Below are 20,623 nucleotides of genomic sequence, written 5' to 3' on the forward strand. Positions count from 1 at the left end.
ACACCACAAATACAACATGTGCTCTGCAAGGACGACGAGGTGCAGGTCGACTGCTACCTTCTCCTTTGGAGCTACGCCACAAATACAACGTGCGCTCTGCAAAGACGACGAGGTGCAGGTCGACTGCTACCTTCTCCTTCGGAGCTACGCCACAAATACAACGTGCGCTCTGCAAGGACGACGAGGTGCAGGTCGACTGCTACCTTCTCCTTCGGAGCTACGCCACAAATACAACATGCACTCTGCAAGGACGACGAGGTGCAGGTCGACTGCTGCCTTCTCCTTCGGAGCTACGCCACAAATACAACGTGTGCTCCATCCCGATCCGCAAGGACGCAGGTCGACTACAATATGTGCCCATCCCTACCTGCAAGAGCGATGAGGTACAGGTCGACTGGATTTTCCACCTCAGAGTCGCGTCTCAAGCACTAAAGTATATTCCGAGTGAAGAACAAAGTTCGCTCGAAGGCTAATGCAAGCATATTCAACGACAAGCCAAGTTCAGATAACATCCTACGGGTTCAAAAGTGCTCAGGCGTCAAGCCTGTAAAATTTTATCGATTACAAAACCACTCGGCATTCAGAGGCAAATTTAAGGCGAAGAATAGAAGTTATTTTTTACTCCTCAGGTGGAGGACTGGAGGGTGCGACAAACTGGTCCAAGTTGATTCCGTCAGCAATCCGAGTGGCAGCAGCAATGAAGGTCTCCATGAAAGATTGGAAGTCGTGCTTCTTGGTATTGGCAACTTTGATGGATGCCAGCTTTTCCTCTCGCGCATCCTTGCAATGAACACGGACCAGGGACAGAGCAACGTCAGCACCGCACCTGGCAGAAGATTTCTTCCATTCTTGCACTCGACCTGGAACTTCATTCAGTCGAGTCATTAGAGACTCGAGGTCATTTTGAAGCGTCGCTCCTGGCCAGAGTGTCGTGTCGATTCGTGACGCCGCAACCTTCAGTCGAGTAAGGTAGTCAACCACACCAGCAACATGAGACTCCAGTCGGAGCACGTTCATAGCAGCTTCATCCTTCACAAGAGAGTTAATGGGGTCCAAGCTTGTCTCCACTCGACTGGTCTCCTCCTCGAAGTTTTGGCAGAATTCTGTAAGCACAATTCAGACATAAACCAGCAGTTCTACGATAAGTCGATGATTACAAGTCAGTCGGGTAGGAGAGATTACCCTCAAGCATGATGAATAACTTCTTGGCGAGCCCTCCCAGATAAGCCTCCAGATCATTCTTCTTCCCCACCGGTTCACCAGCCTTGTCATTCAGAGCAATCTTATCATTCTTCAGACGACTGACTTCCTTGTTGGCCGTGTCGAGAGCAGCTTTTAGATTGGCGTTCTCCTCTTCAAGTTTACCGACTGAAGCTAGTTTTTCTTCTGCAAGCTTCGTTTTGTCCAAAGCCGCCTTCTGCGCCTCGGCAAGGTCGTGGTCCTTCTTCTTCAGAGCCTCCTTCATTTTATCTGCAAAATGACAATGAGATCAGAATCAGGAGTGGGCGGAAAGATAAAGACAGTTGTCAAGTTCTCACCAATCATACCTTTTGCTTCGTCTTTCGCCTTCTGAAAGTTCTCCTGAACAAGGTTCAAGTCAAGGTAGAGCTGGATATGTTTGTTTTCCAACTTAGTATAGCGAGCCACAAGCTCGCAAGATTTCTGCGAAGGGTCAGTCGACAGACATCAAAGATAGGTTGCTTCCGAGTGACTAAGAGAAAAAAACCGTAACATTTCTAAGATTACAGCCGAATCAAAATATTCAACAGTAGTCTCGGGGACTACACCCAGTGGATGCACTCAGCGTGCCCCACTGGTTCTACCGACTTGGTCCGATCAGTCGGCTGAAAGAGACAAAGAGGTTATGATCCTAAAACTATAGCTCTATAGCTAACTGCCAGCATTCAGCCTTGGTCTCATCATGATCTACCAAAAAAACAGGTTCTTCAGACTACAGTCGACTGCCAGCAGTCCATCATAGTCTCGGGGACTACACCCAGTGGGTGCACTCAGCGTGCCCCCACTGGTTCCAAGATTCCATTTGACATGGTCCGACCAGACCGAGTGAAGAAGTTAGAGTGAAGAAATTCAAAATACAAAGACTACAGTCGACTGCCAGCAGTCCACCATAGTCTCGGGGACTACACCCAGTGGGTGCACTCAGCGTGCCCCCACCAATCCAAAAATTCAATCGACACACCCAGTGGGTGTACAGATACAAAGATCTTCGGAAAGAAAGTCTTCAGATAGCATATCCTAACAGAACAAGCGGTGACCAACTAACCTGGACGTTGCTCTGAAGGGCTGAGCTAGCATCATAGGCCGCTTGGCTGGCTTCCCGGATCGCCTTCACATGCTCCATCATGATCCCCGCCTGGCGTATAGCCTCCTTAGCAGCACCCGCTTGGTCCTCTGGGACGTGGTGTGTGGCGAAAAGGGAGGGCGGGTCAGCAGTCGACGACGAAGGCCGGGCACTCGTCAGCGGCACAATGAAGGACACGGAATTCCGAGTGATATTGCCACCCTCTTGAACCAATGTCTTAGGCACTGATGCTGTCTGAGTAGTCTTGCTAGCTGGCGCCTTTCTATTCCTCCTCGACCTCAGTGGCACCTCGTCGTCATCATCAGGGAGATCGATGACATGAGGAGGAACTACAGGAAAAATCCAAAGTTAAAATCGAAAATCCAATCGACCAAAAGTGAAACCACAGAGAGCGTACCAAGGTTGGAGGTGGCAGCGTCTTCCATTTCCTGGTCTTCGTTCTTGGCGGAGGTCTCGGAGGTAGCAGCACTGCAGATTTTAGAAACCAGTCGGTTAGTCAATGAGTCGACCAAGAGTCTGTCGTGCTAAACGAGAAAACACAAGTTCTGCTATTACCCGGAAATGGTGGGAATGGCCATTCTCATCTTGGGCAAGGCCTTCGGCGGCTTTGATGGCGCCGCTCGTGGATGCCTTGGTGCTTTTTCAGTCGGCGCCGGAGAAGCCGCCCGAGGGCGCTTTGACGACTGCCCAACGGGCACAGTCGCTTTGCCACGCTCGCTCGCGGGGTCGTGGGTGAGCTTGGATCGCCTTTCCGTGTGAGGAGGGTCGACTTCCTCCTCCTCCTCTTCACTGGATCCATCATCATCCTCTTCCCCCTCACCATCATATTGCCACTCCTCCTCACTTTCACCTCCGCTCGCCTCTCCCTCCTTGGCCTGTTCTTGCGCCCCGTTGGGCATCAAGTACATCTCAGTAGTGGCCTAGAAGACAACAAACAAGACAAAAGTCAGTCGATTGATTTCAAGCAAACAGAATGAAGAAAGCAAGACCACAGTTAGAGATGCAGAATTGGACCTTATTTACTTCATACGATTAGTCGAGTGGAGGAATCCTCCTGGCTCCTCGGGGGTTGTCTTTGTTCCCTGTGATACTTGACAACCACCCCTCCAACGTAGCCTCGTCGACCTCCTCCGGGTGAATCCGAGTGGTGTCATCGAGACCCGAATACATCCACATCGGATGGTCACGAGCTTGGAGCAGTTGGATACGTCTCCTGAGGAAGACTTCTAACAAATCCATACCAGTCACCCCGTCGCGGACAAGCTGAACCACTCGACCAACCAACACTTTGACTTGTGCCTTCTCTTCCGGTGTCACTTTCAGAGAAGAAGGTTTTTCTCTCGATTCAGGGAGAAAGGGGGAAGACCCATCGCCTGTCCAGGAGTCGGCTGGTCTTTGCAGTAGAACCAGGTCGACTGCCACCCGCGGACTGAGTCAGGAAGAGTCATAGCTGGAAAACAACTTTTGCTTCTCATCTGGATCCCAAGACCCCCGCACATCTGAATCACTTGCGTCCTATCGTCACTTGACTTGGCTTTCTTAACCGACTGAGAGCGACAAGTGAAAATGTGCTTGAAGAGGCCCCAATGAGGAAGGCAACCCAAGAAATTCTTGCACAAAGGCACGAAGGTAGCAAGGTACACGATGGAATTCAGAGTGAAGTGATGAAGTTGCGCTCCGAAAAAGTTCAAGAAACTCCAGAAAAAAGGATGAGGGGGCAGGGAGAATCCGCGGTCGACATGAGTGGTGATAAGGACACACTCACCCTCGAGAGGCTGCGGCTCGATCTCATTCCCCGGGAGGCGCGCAGATTCGTGAGGGATGAATCCCCCCTCGGCCAAGTCATCGAGATCTTCCTGACGAATCGCCAAGGGCATCCAGTCGCCCTGGATCCAGCCCCGCGGCAAGGCAGACCTCGAGGAAGATCCGCCACGACCGAACTTCTTCGCCTTCGCCTGCGCCGTCGCCTTCTTCGCGTGCTCTAGGGCCGCCGTCTTCTCCTTCACCATTGCCGCAGGCGAAGCCTGAACAGACCGATGGCACCGAGACGAGAGCAGAGGTGGCGGAGGAATTCAAGAAGGAAGGGGGAAAATGAAGGCACACTGTTCAAAAACCCTGGGCCAGCGGCTTATATGGAGTTGCCTCCGAGTGACTGACCTGTAGGCCCAGACAATCCTATCAAATCCCGCAACAGTCGCACGCACGATACGTGGCAAAAAAGGTGGCGCGGAGATCAAGGCATCTCCGCCCTATCCCGCCCGATTACTGCGGCCTCCTCCGCCCCGCGCACTTCCCAAAATTCGAATCCCGCAAAATCCGCGAGCAGCGGAACAACTTGTCAGACGGAGGATCTCCTCCACACCGTCACTCGGAGCTTTGCAAGTAAAGAAATTCACTCGACTGAAACAAAGAATGGACCAAGGCGACCAAAAAAGAAGTTGGTGTCGTTATTTAGGTTCATGGACCCAGAGCAAGATGTACTCATATCACACAAAATGGGTCGGAAGAGTTCTCAACTCCTTCCCCACTCAAATCTCGATCCATTCGGGGGCTAATGATGAAGCTATGTACCTAGGGTAGGGTCGTGGACCTGTCCAAACTACCCTCCCCAAGGACATCTTTAGAAGAAACCACCTGTCAATCGACTCAGAAGCGTTCCACTCGACGGACTCGAAGACACTCGACCATGAAGCCAACCACTCGACAGCGAGAAGATCTAAAGTCACTCTGTACGCAAACGGTCGGTCATTGAGTAGCTTTAATGGTCATCATAGCACTTTATTCGTGGCATTACCAGTAATGCCCGACCTTAATGTACCTTAAACCCTACATAACTGAGGGCCAGAGGGGTCTGGCGAACTCTATATAAGCCACCCCCCTCCTCAGTGTAAAGGGTTCGCACCCCTGTAACTCATACACACATAATCTAGTCAACCGCCTCTGGGCTCCGAGACGTAGGGCTGTTACTTCCTCCGAGAAGGGCCTGAACTCGTAAATCTCTTGCGTATACAACTACTCCATAGCTAGGATCTTGCCTCTCCATACCTACCGCCCTACATTACTGTCAGACTTAGAACCACGACAGTCGATGTCGGAGTACCCCTTTTAAGAGTGTAAAAGTGTGAAATTCACCCCTGGTACTCCCGGGTTGGGAAGCTTGTTGGTCATGTGTGATACCAATATTTTTCCTTATATACTGCCGTAAAATGTATTTCCAATATTTTCGTTGAACTCCGTTGGATATTGTCTTTAAATTCAGCCTTTGGTAATACTCTATTTTCGTTACTAAAGTTGTCCATTGTTGCCTTGTCATTTCCTTGAAATTGAATTACACCGTTCTGATATTCATAACACTTTCTCCTTGTGTACCCTTGATAAAATGCTACTTGCTGGCTAGGAAACATCGTACTCACCCTTGCTTAATTTTTATTTTTGCAGCCCAAAGCGGTAATGACCCCGAGCATGACTTTGAGCACTAGGAGTAGCACACGCCGGGAGGGAATAAATTAAGTACTTTAGGAGTTTATTTTCAGCAAGAACTATGTATCCCCGGAATAAAGAATAGATGCTATGTATGTGTATTATTGTGAAATGATTAGTTTAGATCTCACACGTTTATAAGCTTTAATTTATAAACGTGTGGCGGCTGTTACGTCCGAGCCATGTTTTGGGGGGTGACACCGTTTCTTTGGCGACCGGGTGTTGGAGGACATCCATTGGCATCATCGAATAAACCGCCGACACCGTCTGTCGATCTTTCTGGTGCTCGGCTCCCTTCTTGAACGGGCCACCTCCTTAATAGACCACATCCCATAGCTTGTTGGTGCGGAGACTACATACCATGAGGGCCATTCAACTTCAAAGTTCTTCAATCAAATTATGGATACAATGAACTGCGCACGGCAAGTACTTTAGCCGCACCGAACGCTGCCACGATCTCCTTGCTCGCTTCCTTCGACATGATCCTTCAAATTTTTTATAAGAATCACAACCAAAAACCAAGGCTCTAGATATCAATTATTGACGCAAGTTCCGACCTCGATCCCGACTACTTCCGGCAGTAGGCACCGAGCTGCTCAATTACGATGCAATAGGTACGAACTAGCAGTAAGCTAGCTAGCTTCCTCGTGACGATTGCTAATCCAGTGAGTACGTACGCGCACCAGTACACAAGGAGACACACGCGAGATTGATTGCTACGGTCCTGTTGTTTATTTCTTGCTTTTTGATCTGATCTGTTTACACGGTGGGGTAGAGATATATTTAAAGAAGACAACTAGACTAGTCCTACTCGGATGATTGCTCCAAGTCCGTACCGGACTGGTCCACCTAGCAGTGGTTGATTCCAACAGAAACAATCTGCAACGTTTATTTTCCATCCAACCGCTCTAAAGCATCGACTGATCCAAATTCGTTTTTCAAACGACTTACTTCTAGCCATTCCTCTTATTTAGGCCTAATCAGTGTTTAAACTGTAAAGATGAAGAGAGAGAGAGAGAGGAGTGAATAATGGGAATAAACAGTATCACTTTATTGATGACAAACAAGGCTATATATACAAAGTGAGGGGACGCGTTGAACGGACGCGACCTTTACAAAGGACACCATAAAGGCGGTAACCAATGACGGTTACTTATCTAAGGCGGTTGTTAAGCATGGATTATTAGGATTATAATTAATCCTTAACACTCCCCCTAATCTATGCTTGTCTTCGGTTATATGCACCATCTTGATAAAGACTCCTTTAGTATGTTTGCCTTGAGATTGTTCATCATCTTCATATTGAGAAATACTCCTCCAAAAACCCTGTGGGAAAAATATGAGGAAAATAGTGTAGATACGTTGCTGAAACTCCTTTAAACCCAATGGGAAAAATAAGGAGAAAATGATGCAACATATAATGATTATTGTCTCTTGATAACTCATATGAGAAAAACCTTTGAAGAAGGAGAAAACTCATCGATAAGTTTAGAGAACAATTAATATATCTTGAGTACTTCCTTTAAAAACCCCGGTAGGGAAAATGGAAAGTATGATATATGATCTTTGAGAAGATATTGCCTCGTTAAAAACCATTATGAGAAACATTGAGAGAAAACTCATAATGGAAAAGAGTGCGATCTAATATGCCATTGAAAACTCCTTTAAAACCCGGTACGAAAAATATAAGGAGAAAATGATATGGCATATATAGACACTTGTGTTTATATTGTCTCATTAAAAACCTTTTATGAGAAACCATTAGGGAAAACTCATGAAGAGAAAAAGAGTACAATATATGCAGTCTCATGATTGTTAACAGGTTATAGATTTGGGAAATTACTCCCCCTGAACTTTGCAAACCTGGAGAATGTGTAAAACAAATTCCATTGATATGATCATGACATTATTAATAATCTGTAGGATTTTCAAAGTATGTTGTTTGCAAATTGTTTCCTCACTTTCTATAATTTCTGAGGATAAATAATTTTCGAGCAATGTGCTTTATGATATTGCTCTTCATATAACCTTTAGGTATTGAGTAACACAAGTGGTGGCGTCTTGATAAATCAAGTTATGTGATTCTAATGAATCTCAACCACATGATTTTGAATGTGGTTAATCATTTTGCTAAGCCATGCATATTTTGCAATTCTTTTAGATAAAGCAATTATGTCAAAATGATAACTAGAAATAGCCATTAATGCTCATTTAGATCACTTCCATATGAAGGCTATTCCCGCAAATTCAGTCATTGATATGGCATTGTTGGGATCAAAGAAAGAGCCAATATCATTATATCATACCATGGTCATATCTTGTATTTCCTGACGGAAATATCCAAGCTTTATTGTGAGCTTGATATATAAACTAATATTTCTTATATCGTCCATATACCTTTTATTGTGGGTTGCACTCTGAACAAAGATAGCAAATTTAGTGTCAGGCCTGACGTAGTTTTGCAATTATATGAGTGCTTTGACATTAGTGAGATAGAACTTCAGGTCCTGATATCACTTCATTATCACCCCTAGGTATGAATGGATTTGTACCCTATCAGGGGTACTATGACCATATTACATGTATTTTATTGGTTTGATATATCCACATTGAACTTCTCGTATATGTCTTGGATATATGTAGACTGATATGTATTCTTGATAGAATGCTCAAGTTGTAAGCTTAAGCTAAATTTGGTTGAATCCAAATTTCCCGTCTTGAGATGATTATGTGTATGTTTAGGTCTTGTATAGACATTGATGATGAGGTCATCAATATACACTGAGGTGATGAAAGGAAATCAAATTTGGGATTCCTTTATTAAACATGTAAATAATCATCATTATTCGAGTAATCCTTTTGAAGAAGGAACTCATTTAGTCGGTAGTACCATATGATTTTTGACTATTTCAAGTCATAGAGTGACTTATGAAGTTTTACACAAAACTTGTTGCGATTTGCTTTTGGATTCGGAAGTATAAGCCCTTCAGGGACTTCAATAGAGATTTCCGAAATGAGTGACTCATATGAGTATGTAGCCACTTCATCCATCAACTGCATGGACATTATTATTATTATTATTATTATTATTATTATTGCCAATGATATTTAGTATCGAAACATAATTCCACTCATACCAAGCGGGTATGACATCGTAATCGATGTCGGGTCTCTACGTGAACCCTTTTGCTACAAGCCTCGCTTTCTCACCACCTCATTGACTTAGTCTATGAATGAGAAGTGTTTAGTATTTCATACGGAAGATACTTATGAGGAGTAGGTATTACTGCGGTAAATACTACTCATTTTCAAAGCGAGTACTATTCTTCGTTACTTGCTTCCTTTTATGGAACCAATATGAATGCAAGAGGCACTCTACCATGGATTTTGGTTCAGGGCCCAAAAGGTTTTAGCAATTTTGAGAAGAAATATATGTCGACAAATGTAGTCTTTATGTTATATGATTCTGATGGAATCGATGAAATTTATGGAAATATATCTATTCCTTTTAACCCCTTGTGATTTCCTAGAACAATGGAGTCAAGGTGTTTCGATGTCCCGGCACCAAAACATTTGTGCACATTTATGTCGGGCTTTGGATGATGAGCATCCAGTCAGGTGTCTTTCAACTTGATGTTGCATTACATTTACTGGTTGAGGATTTGATTTCCTCTGTTTCCGCAGAAGCATATGAGAAGTTATATCTCGTCTTGTCAGATTTTCTCCCCCTCTTGCTCTCATTTGGGGAGAAGAGTGGTTTATCAGGTACCTCCACTCTTTCTGACACTTACTGCAGGAATATAGAATTTAGTGTCACCTTGTCATCAGTAAATGTATGTGGCAAATTTGCAATGTGTTGCAAATATATGATTCTCAAAACTTCTAGTTCAGATTCTTTGAGTACGTGGATATAAGGATTGAATGTCAATAACATTTCTAATTTATTTCTCGGCATTATTTGTGGTACTTATCTCCCCCTAATGCCGGAAAATATCCTTATTGCTGATGCAATCAGCATACGGGCTATGAATAATTTTGATTGACGGATAAATTGTTATTCCTCACATAGATCCCTAATTTTCTATGAGTGCCCATTGATGTACGCTGGAGTGGTGATATCGGTATGTAACCGAATTATCGCAGATGGGAAATACTTTGTTGATTTTCACATAGTAACTACAAGGGGAAAGTAGTATGATATGCAGTTGGTATGATTAAGATCATACTTACGGTGTGTAAGGCCGTATGTGTCCAACAAGAGGCTGGTAAATTTACAATTCTTTAAAAGTGGTCATGTAATTCATTTAACTCTCTTTGATAAGAAATTTAGCTGAACCATTCTGGGTATGCACAGAAAATACTTAATGCAAAAAATGCTCATTGAAAGAGTTCAACAACATTGTTCATTTGAATGGGTTTATAGTTCTTGTTTTCAGGAGAATTTGCTCTTCCTTTGATAAGTTGAGCAATTTATTTAGTAAGACCATGCATGGTTGTGTGTGATAAGAGACACACTTAAAAACATTTTATGAATGTGTATATGAGTACCATGAAGTATCTAAATTATCCCAGATAATGGTTAAGCAATCCAGACATATCTTTTGAATGTGTTCAAGGAAGAATAAGTGTCCTGCTTAGAATTTTAAGGTGAGAGTGCCTTAAAACTTATTTCCCCAATGACACATGCGGTGCACATAAAATCTGATGATTTGGGAAAATTTGTTACTTGATAAGTTGTGACCAACATAATTTTTAATAATTTTCTAATCATCCCCAAACCAGGATGGTTAAGGCTACCAAGCCAAATATTTAATTTATTAAGATCTAGAAAATTATTGTGTACGCAACAATATTGAGTATGACTTGATTCATACATTCAAAATTTATCGAATATGATGTCCAAGAAATAAGATATTGAACATCGCACTACTTGTAGTACAACAAGTATAGGTTAATAATATTTTGGGATAATTAAGAGATTACATGAGGTCTCCAATATTATTGAAAAATTTATTACGCAAACATATCATCGTCGCAATGGAATTCACCATCCTTTTATTGCACTAGATTTTTGGTTCTCACCTTCTAATGAAGATTTGAGAACGATCATTTACCAAAATATTTTCTGGTTGTAAGTTCGCAAATTTTAAAATTTATCCCAAATATGTGGTGTGGTTTGACTATGTATTTGAGGGTTTGGTAATCATAGGTATAATCTTTGTATAACCACACATTTGACAAACTTGAAAGTTGTCTTTGTGATCCTTTGAAGACGATATATTCCCTATTAAGAGGTAATTTTGTCTTTGGTTGTCTATTAGCCTCCACTTTACTTCGTATTCCTCATTGTTCTATTTTGTGACCACTAAGTTGCATAGTATTCTCGGTACTAGCAAGAATTTCAAATAATGGTATAGCACCCGTTGGGTAAATCTGATGATTTTAAGAAATTCCATGTTTCTCCATCGTGGAAAAATGATAATACCATCATATGAGGATGTAAAGGGTATTAAGGGATTTTCAACCGGATTACATATGAAAATATATGATCATGGGATCTCAACTTGAAGTTGATTACATGACATAATTGTGAGATGCGATAGACTTGAGGTCTTGAAAAACGAATGGGTGATCATTCGTGATGTACTCATGACAGCATGTTTCTCTTAAGGGAAATATTTGAGATGAATAAATATCCATCCATTATGTACTTAGTTTGAGAACTGAGTGAAGTTTGCGACATGTAAAATGAAATATGTACATATTTAGCTATCAAGAGAATAGCCATGAAATTTTTTTGAACATGGGGTTAGTCAGTATAAAATACCAACCAAAAATGTGATGTAGATCTTGTAATAGTGTTTGAGACACTCGATCTTTGCTATAAATTATGGTCTCCACCTTTATGTATGGACGACAATATCATCACAAAAAGTAATATTTGTGTAATTTTCCACGACTTATTCAAGCAAAATGATGCTTAAATAATTGATACTAGAAGAAAAAATGCCATTTTAATCATGTAAGATCAAAATAATTTTTTTATTAGAAGAGTAAATAATTTTAGTGAACAACAATAATTGCTTCAGAGGAGCAAATTTTATGATAGCTGATGCTATACACTCATATGTATAGACCTCAATTTATATAGGATAACACTTTGAAGATAATCACCGGATGCGGTGTAGATCTCGCAGTAATAGGAAACATAGTCTGACTTTTGTCAGTAGATGTTCATAATTCTATTACCTTATGTTATGTAAAATGTGTGAAATCACTTTGAAGGTAATCATCTGTCAAAGTGACATGATGTAGACCTTGCAGTAATAATGGATAGTCTGCAAAATTTGCAGTAGATGCCAGTATTACCTTATGATATCTTGAGGTAGTCACATATAATATTAATATTTGGAAGAGCACTTTGAAGGTAATAATCTTGTTAAAATGACAAGATGTAGACCTCACAATAGTGGTTGATAATCTGCAAATGGTGCAGTAGATACCACCAATACCTTGTGATTCACAAATTAAATTTGGAATAGTCACATTAATATTTGGAAGAGCACTTGAAGGTAGTCATCTTATCAAAATAACAAGATGTAGACCTCACAGTAGTGATAGATAATCTGCAAATTATGCAGTAGATGCCATCAATACCTTGTGATTCACAAATAAAATATGATGTGGTCATATTAAGTATGACACTTCAAAATCCTTATTTTGGATTTTGTCAAGATTTGCAAGAAAAATTAATTCCAATTGCAAAAGACAGAAAAATGTTGTTCTAAAACTAATATTTACAATGAATGTTGAGGCAAACATGTATAATATGGCACAATGTCGTCTCTAATATATAATGGAAATTCAAGGTATGAACACTTGAACAATACTACTATGCTCATAATACATGTAGAATTCATTTTTTAAAATATGATGCACAATATGACAAGACCAGAGGGTCTGAGTGATACGATCACAATTAGCCTGAGGGCTTCTATGCAAGTAGTACTAAAGCTGATGTCTTTATTTGGCAATAGAAAAAAAAAATGCAAATTGTTAAATGGCCGAAGAGATAAGGTTCTCCGGTGATTCTCGCTACGGCCAAGAATCCATCGATTGAGCACTTCTTTGAGTTAGCTTTGGCTGTACAGAGTCATAGCACATCTCCTCGTGAGGAATTAGGAGGGAAGATGGCGTCGCCAATCGAAGGTCGTCTGCGCCTGGGCAGCATCTCCACGCCGTGGGACGGATGTTGGCCGCCGCCACCGCCGGCCGCCGCGCCATCGCGCCGCATCAGGAGAAGCGGCGTCGGAGCCGAAGGCCGCCGCCGTGCCAAGGTGTGGCGGAGAGAACTGCGCTCCGCATGCGCGTTGGCCGTCTCTGTTGCCGGGCTGCGTGGCGGGCCGTGGTGCTCCTCCGGAGGGAGGAGCGTTGCTGCCGGGATGTGGTCGTCGCCGCTGTAGACGGCCGTGCCGATGGAGGCCGCGGGTGCAGCCTCAACCATCCGCATCCAGGGGGAAAAGGGAGGAGGAGAGTGGACGAGCGGCCGCCGCTTAGACCTTCCTCCGTCCGGAATCGAGTCCGCTGATCCGCGGCCGATCTCATTTAAGAGGCAAGAACATCACAAATTGAAGAAATCACATGGATGCTTACAGTTATTGGTATGGATTTTCGATCGAGTGATCCTGGATGCCAACGCCCATATCCTTTTCTGTGCGTCTTCCTTGTGTAATTGAAAATTGTGCCCAATTTCAAGTTCTGATGTTCCTGCTTGGAGTATGATAAATCCGTTCAATTGATTGATTTTCTGTCCTTTGGCAGAGTGTGTTCGAGGCTTCCAATTGTTGAATCGATGGAGGCTGGCGCTGCGTTCTTCCATCGGTTCTTCTTTCTTTGTAGTTCACGATTGATCAATTCTTCGTGAGATTCGTGTGAGCGCATATACATACAGGAGAAAAACAATTCATTGTTAGATTATTAATTGATGATTGCAAGAATACAAGATCAATCAATCAATCTCCTGATTAGTTTCTTTCCTTTTTGTACGAGGAACATCTCGTCACCGCCGTGAATCGCGTGGTGGCCGAAACTCTAGTAGCCAACTTCTCCAGACTTGTCCAGTCATCGTCTGCGGCAATTGCAGATCGCCGGAGTGGCCTCCTCTGGCCATAGAGAGGCCTTGCCGTTTGCCGCTGCTGTCGTCGGCAGTCATGTGGCGGATTGAAGCGCCGGAGGGCGCCGCTTCGACGCGCCTACAGAGGAGGGCGTCGTCAACCATGGGGTGCCTCAGCCGCCTGCATCGCGCGCTGGTGCTGCGCCGCTGGAGCGCTGTCGAGGCCGAGGGTCCTTGTGTCCTTGGGGCCGGAGGGAGTCGCCGCCACAGCCGTGTATCAGGCCGATGGTCAGGGACGGTGGTGCCGTCGAGTTCTTGGCCTAATTGCTCTCTGGAAGAGGCGTGCGTGATAACATGTAAAGATGAAGAGAGAGAGGAGCGAATAATGGGAATAAACAGTATCACTTTATTGATGACAAAGAAGGCTATATATACAAAGTGAGGGGACGCGTCGAACGGACGCGACCTTTACAAAGGACACCATAAAGGCGGTAACCAATGACGGTTACTTACCTAAGGCGGTTGTTAAGCATGGATTATTAGGATTATAATTAATCCTTAACATAAACTAAAGATTAGCCCCTTCCTCCCATTAATTTGCTCCCCTTCAACCAATGGTCCCCTCTTGGATTATGCTTATGCTCAAGCTCCGCCACTGCCGACGGGATAACACCACCGTGCAGCGCGTCCGCGTCCAGGTAGCCGGCGAAGTCCGCCGTCTGGTTGTTGTTGTACCCCGACAGCGACGACAGGGACCCATCATCGCTGCACCCGCCGACCGCGGCGTGCGCACCGCCGGCGCCGTCCGTGCTGCCCCGACTGTACACGTAGCTCTCCGCCGACACCAGCGGCGGCATGTGCGGTCCCCCCACGGGCGACGACAGTATCAGCTCATTCTCGCTGAACACGGCGTTGCGGCTGACGGGCGTGGCGGGGGCGGCAGGGGCGGCGGGGTCGAGAGGCTTGTGTTCGTGTGTGGCCGGGTCGATGCCGCGCTGGCGGAGCTTCTTCTTGATGAAGGAATTCCAGAAGTTCTTGACCTCATTGTCCGTGCGCCCGGGCAGGTGCGCGGCGATCTGAGACCACTTGTTGCCGCGGATGGAGTGGAGGTGGATGATGAAGTCCTCCTCCTCCTGCGAGAAGGCGCCCCCTCGGCCCGTCGTCAGGTAGTTCATCCACCTCAGCCTGCAGCTCTTCCCGCACCTCTCAAGGCCTAATAATGCAGCAACAAAATAAATAAAACCCGATTAGTTCCATCGAATTGGCAGATAAAAACTGTTAACCAGTTCTCCACACAAAAAACATTGTCAATCAGTTGCATCACATAAAAGGAAACCATCTCTAATTCAGATAGAAAATGTTATAGTGGCACTAGCATAACTGACGAGAAAGCTACTGCTGCATTGGCGGATCAAGGAGGGGGCAGGATAGCTAGTGTGGCCGTAGTGAACTAGGGATGCGGCTATAGGTTGGTACGGTACCTGCAATCTTGGCGACAGAGCTCCAGCAGCCGTAGCCGTACTGGGCAACGTGGTTCATGAGCTTCTCGTCCTCCTCCGGCGACCAGAGGCCGCGCTTCAGCCTCTTCTTCGTCGCTCCCGGCCACTTCGACATGCCGCCAACTGAGATGACGCAGACTCAAGCTCAATGGCGTTGCCGGCCGTGCAGCTTTGCTAGCCGGCCGTCGATTGCGGCAATGACAGAGGAAGAAACGACCGACAGAGCGATGGAGGGGAAGACAAAGCGAGGCCAGAGTATAAAAGGGGCCTCAAGGCGGAAGGCGCGAGGTCCCTCTCAGGAGTAGGTGCCAACGTAGCGCTTGCTACTGCTAGCTAGTCGTAGAGAGTACACACAGCTAGTGTCAGTGATGTGTACTCTCTCGTCTTTTCAGCTATGGATCGCTTCTAGTAAGTCTGCCTTTTGCTCATCCGAGCAAGGCTGCTGGTCGTGAATCATGCCATGTGGTACGTACGTACTGCTAAATCTATGGCCCGTGTGTGTGCGCTGCTGATTAGACAAAGAGATTAGGTCTCGTAACTGTCCACCCAGCTGTGCTGGTAGGGCTGGTTGACTCTTTTCTGCCCCCCTGCTTTTCCGCGCCTTTCCCTTGCTTAATCATTTTTCACCTTGACACCTTTGCATCCTCCACTACCACCACACAGATGCTGCATGCGTTGCATGCACCCTAGCCGGCCCTGTGGGGCTTTGGATGACGCTCACTTTGCGTTAACATCACTTCTTGATGCTGCAACAAGTTATCTGGAACGCAGGCAATTGAGCAGCTAGCACGGCAACAAACATGTCATGTCCATCGTCGCTCATGTAATGCAACTATTCTCCACCACGCATATGAACCACAACAGTAACGTACGTAGCCCATTCAATTCATGTCAATATGCGTATGGGTCGCTTTTGGTTTGCGAGATCTATTATAAAGATTCAGTGGAGTACAAAACACCCCAAACATAAATAAAAATTACATCAAGGTCGATGAACAATCGAACAACCATTGCCGCCGCTAGAACGAGCCGCTGACGCGCCGCTGTCGCCGCATCCAAACTGGAGCCGGCCTGACCTTGTCGATGACAGCCGGAAAGTCATCGTGCACGTGCCCCTAAGGATCAGCGTTTGGGAGCCACAGTTGTTGGCATTGAATCCTTGGATCGATGTGAAGAACCTGGCACCAAATCTCGCCCTTGCGTATGCACGACGAGAAACCCTAATCTCGCTGCTCCGAGGAGCTGGCAGGAATCTACGCCAGAGCTCCGTCTAATCCATCCCGACGAACGAGCTTGAGGAGGATCGGAGCACGAAAGACTGACTCGAAGAAGAAGTGCCGCCATCTGTTCGAGCACGGCCCTTGCGTGAACCAAAACCCTACCTATCTAAGCCAAGGCACGAGAAATACCCTCCCCACACCGGCCGCCGGAGCGGTAGGCGGAGGAAAGCCAAATCCATGGGCTCGCCGGCGAAGATCGAAGGGAAGAATGCTTTCCCTAGTCGCGTTTCATATGCATGACAAGAAACCCTAATCTCGCCGCTCCGAGGAGCTGGCAGGAATCTACGCCGGAGCTCCGTCTAATCTGTCCCGATGAACGAGCTTGAGAATGATCGGAGCCCGAAAGACTGACTCGAAGAAGAAGTGCCGCCATATGTCCGAGCGCCGCCCTTACGAGAACTAAAACTCTATCTATCTAAGCCGAGGCATGAGGAATACCCTCCCCGCCACCGACCGCCGAAGCGGCTGGCGGAGGGAAGGCAAATCCACAGGCTCCCGGCGAAGATCGAAGGGAAGAATGTTTTTCCTAGTCGCGTTACCAGAGGGGAAAGATGAAGCTTGTAATCAACTTGCCCGTATGTTCTGCATACGTGTCACTTTAGAATAATGTCTCAATCAACGTAAACATTTTCAAGTTAGCATGGCAAACATTTAGCTGCTCCTGTCCATGTACGTAGAAAGAATCACAAACAATTATTGACAGAGTCAAAATATTTCTGTCGGTCATGCAACATTTACGTACATAACCCCTTCACCTCCTGTCGGTATACGCGCTACTCTAGAATATGTCTCAATCAATAAATACTTTTTGAGTTTGTCAATAGATGTAAAAAGAAATCAATTAACATCCATTGGTAGGTCTTTTAATATATATAATTTTAAAATTAAATGTTTCAGAGAATCAGTAATCCAAATGTTTTGTTGGAAATGGTGCCAATACATACTGAAAACGACAGGTATCTCAACACGCAGGTAGTACTGGTTAGTAGCCGAATGCCACAGTAGAAGAATCTTATCATGCCACTAATGCGTACGGAGGCAAGTGATCCTATTATTGGGGTGAAGATTGGCTTCAACGAAAGTAGGAGCTGAGAGAAAAGGCCAAATGCCCCAGGTGACACAAGAGAATTAATCTGGGGATCGACACTACAGCAAAGCATGTGTGGACAACGGGGCGCTGCAACGATGCCCACATAACCATTAGTTAAAACACGTTCGCTTTTCCTAGCTACCTATATCACGAAGCAATCAAACTAAGCCTATAATGTGTGTGCGATCCCTGCTTTGGCCACAGCGATTCAGGGTTTCTATATGGAACAGATCATCGGGTAGATCATTTTCCGTGGCAGAGAGCCGGTCGCCAGCGAATAGTGACCGCGTGACAAAGAGGCACACGTGCCCCTACGCACCGACAGGGTTCACTGTCGTGGAATTGTCACGTCAGATGTCCTAGTGAAAGGACTTAGTCGCGGAGCCATCGCAATTAAGAAGTTTAAAGGGGTTAATCGGGACAAAGGACACGGGGTTTATACCGGTTCGATTGTAAGAGTACGCCTTCTGCTGCACCAAAGCCGTCTGAAGAAGCTCTCTGACCCTTCGTGTTTCAACCGCCGTCGGAGATTCGCCATCCACCGGGAGAGCATCCAATCGCGCCGCGCGGCTATCATATTCTACAAAGGGTTAGAATAATAACCCGGTTGTGTTGGTATATAATGAGGCGGAGTAGTATTCAGACGAGGAGGTTCCATCACCCGTGGTTGAACCGACGTCCCTGCCCCGGGCATTGCAACCCGGTTTACCTCTGGCGGGTTACTGGGCCCTGCACCGGGTGTACGAAAAAGGTTTCGAGGATCATAAACCGGAGGCAGACGGGATTGAGTCTTCTGGTACCTTCTCCTCATGACCTCGGTTGACGCGTTCTGATCCATCGTGAGCTCGAAAGCCTGCGACTGAATCCGCTGAGCTTGAGCGTCCAGAGCCGCCCGCTCTGCGGTCATCCTGATGTCTTCGGCCGCCAGGTCTTCCTTAGCCTGTACTATATCCTTCTTTAACTGCGCCACTTTCGCATCGTGTTGAGCTTGATCCGCCAGGTTGACCACGGCGGTTAATAGAGCTGTCATCTTCTCCATCAAATCCATCAGAACCTGAGCCGGTGGGCGCACAGGGCCTCCTGCCCCGACTGCCGCTGACCTGAAGGTTATCGCTGCCGCAGTCGTAGAGTTTTGAACGGGTTGCGTGACAGCCATGAGGATCCCAACTCTGCTCGGCGGCTTAAAGGGGTCCGAAATACTGTTGCCATCGGAACAGCCCCCAAGCCCGCAGTCTTGCAGCTGATACAACGAATCCGTCTCACCCGTGGACGATTCACCATCAGAGTAGATGGCCATCTCACCGCCAGATACAGATCCTTCAGAAAGTTCCCCTCCGTGGATGCATCCCACGAAGGCACACTTCACAGCAGGCTGAGCCCGGGCGGGTCTCGCACGCTGAGCCGTCTCGATGATGTCGGTGCAGATGTCCGGCTCAGGGCCCGGCTCGCCGATCTTGCCGATGAAGACGTGGATTCCGCCGAAGGGGACCCGATACCTGTACTCAATTGAGCCGGCGTCGGGGCCCCAGCCTGTGTCGTCGATGTAGAGCTTGCCGCGATGACTTTTGGTCATCCGGCCCATAGCGTATCCTTTGAGCCCTTCGAAGCTGCCCTTCAAGAACTCAAATCCACCGTGCGCTGGCCCCACGGTGGGTGCCAACTATCATGGAATTGTCACGTCAAATGTCCTAGTGAAAGGACTTAGTCGTGGAGCCATCGCAACTAGGAAGCTTAAAGGGGTTAATCGGGACAAAGGACACGGGGTTTATACTGGTTCGGCCCCTTACGGTGAAGGTAAAAGCCTACGATCCAGTTTTGAGTGGGATTGCTTATGTCTCGATTACCAGGGAGCGAATCCGCTTAATCTAGTTCTCGATCTGATGTTACTTGCCCTGAACCGCCGCTGGGTCGTCCCTTTATATACAGAGGTCGACGCCCAGCGGCTCACAGAGTCCCGGTCGGCTCATAAACAGTGTTCGGCTCGGTCTCTGTCTATTCCTGCCTTACAATACAAGTTACATACATATGGTGGTTTATCTCTACGGGCCTTGAGTCGCCTTTGGGCTTTGGGCCCTTAATTGAACCGCCATCTTCAAGTTTTGTCTTGGGCTTCATGAATACTCATAGTTATAACTCGGCCCTTCCTGGGCGGGTCATACCTAAAAGTTATATCCCCAACATTCACTGTGGTGCTTGCGCCTGCTTGCATGAAATGTTGGATTCACGCTACATACAAACGGCCCGGCACCATCTGCACCAGCTGCCATCGACTTGTCACGCTCTCCCGTCCATGACTTCTTCTTCTTCTTCTTCTTCTTCTTCTTCTTCTTCTTCTTCTTCTTCTTCTTCTTCTTCTTCTTCTTCTTCTTCTTCTTCTTCTTCTTCGTTGGAATGAGATGTGAAGCGGAGTCCACATACTAGAGCAGAATGGACGGCGGAGATGAGATGAGCCGGTCGACAACTGAGCTTGCCGGAGAGGTCGCGCTTTGGAGTTAGGGTTGAGGGGAGGAGGGAGGGGTGATGTCACGGCATGTGCCGCGGACCGGACCTGGGGGTCATATTTTTCGTGGTCCATGGATCCAGAGGGAGATTGGCAGGGAGCTGGGTAGCGCCGAACAACGGGCTGGCAAACGGGAACGGAGTAAATCTACGAGCGACGCTACACGCACGGATAGGTATTTACTGACTCTACGTGGGATGCCTAGTTGGAATGAAATGATTGGAAAAAAGGGGGTGAGGGGACCACACCCCCTGAAAATCAGGGGGGTCAAGATTAGTTAATGAGAAGGATCCCGTAAAACCTTGTATTAGTCCGTTGATCTAGAATTTTCGTAAATC

At 46.2% G+C, this 20,623-nt stretch overlaps 2 protein-coding genes and 1 long non-coding RNA gene across 3 annotated transcripts; 1 reads left to right on the forward strand and 2 right to left on the reverse strand.

Moving 5' to 3' along the window:
- Window positions 1-12,917: 12,917 nt before the first annotated feature.
- LOC119362845 lies at window positions 12,918-13,692 on the reverse strand. The gene is made up of 2 exons (XM_037628112.1): window positions 13,457-13,692; window positions 12,918-13,387 (listed from the first exon to the last, which is right to left on the reverse strand). The coding sequence occupies exons 1-2, from the start codon at window positions 13,680-13,682 to the stop codon at window positions 12,957-12,959; spliced, it is 657 nt and encodes a 218-aa protein (XP_037484009.1). The 5' UTR covers window positions 13,683-13,692; the 3' UTR covers window positions 12,918-12,956.
- LOC119362846 lies at window positions 13,381-14,329 on the forward strand. The gene is made up of 2 exons (XR_005173652.1): window positions 13,381-13,516; window positions 13,625-14,329. It is a non-coding gene; the product is annotated as an uncharacterized LOC119362846 (long non-coding RNA).
- Window positions 14,300-15,661, reverse strand: LOC119362844 (myb-related protein Hv33-like). The gene is made up of 2 exons (XM_037628110.1): window positions 15,398-15,661; window positions 14,300-15,129 (listed from the first exon to the last, which is right to left on the reverse strand). Exons 1-2 carry the CDS (start codon window positions 15,528-15,530, stop codon window positions 14,492-14,494), a joined length of 771 nt encoding a protein of 256 aa, XP_037484007.1. The 5' UTR covers window positions 15,531-15,661; the 3' UTR covers window positions 14,300-14,491.
- Between the last annotated feature and the right edge of the window lie 4,962 nt (window positions 15,662-20,623).

Source organism: Triticum dicoccoides, chromosome 2B, assembly GCF_002162155.2.
Source record: "Triticum dicoccoides isolate Atlit2015 ecotype Zavitan chromosome 2B, WEW_v2.0, whole genome shotgun sequence".
NCBI lineage: Eukaryota > Viridiplantae > Streptophyta > Magnoliopsida > Poales > Poaceae > Triticum > Triticum dicoccoides.

Bases quoted from the DNA above. Each gene is read 5' to 3' on its own strand.
- LOC119362845 (XM_037628112.1), bottom strand. From the start codon at position 13,682: ATGGAAGAACGCAGCGCCAGCCTCCATCGATTCAACAATTGGAAGCCT. The intron at 13,388-13,456 runs GTAAGCATCCAT...GCCGCGGATCAG, and splicing joins GAAAATCCATACCAATAACT to CGGACTCGATTCCGGACGGA.
- LOC119362844 (XM_037628110.1), bottom strand. From the start codon at position 15,530: ATGTCGAAGTGGCCGGGAGCGACGAAGAAGAGGCTGAAGCGCGGCCTC. The intron at 15,130-15,397 runs GTACCGTACCAA...CTGCATTATTAG, and splicing joins CTCTGTCGCCAAGATTGCAG to GCCTTGAGAGGTGCGGGAAG.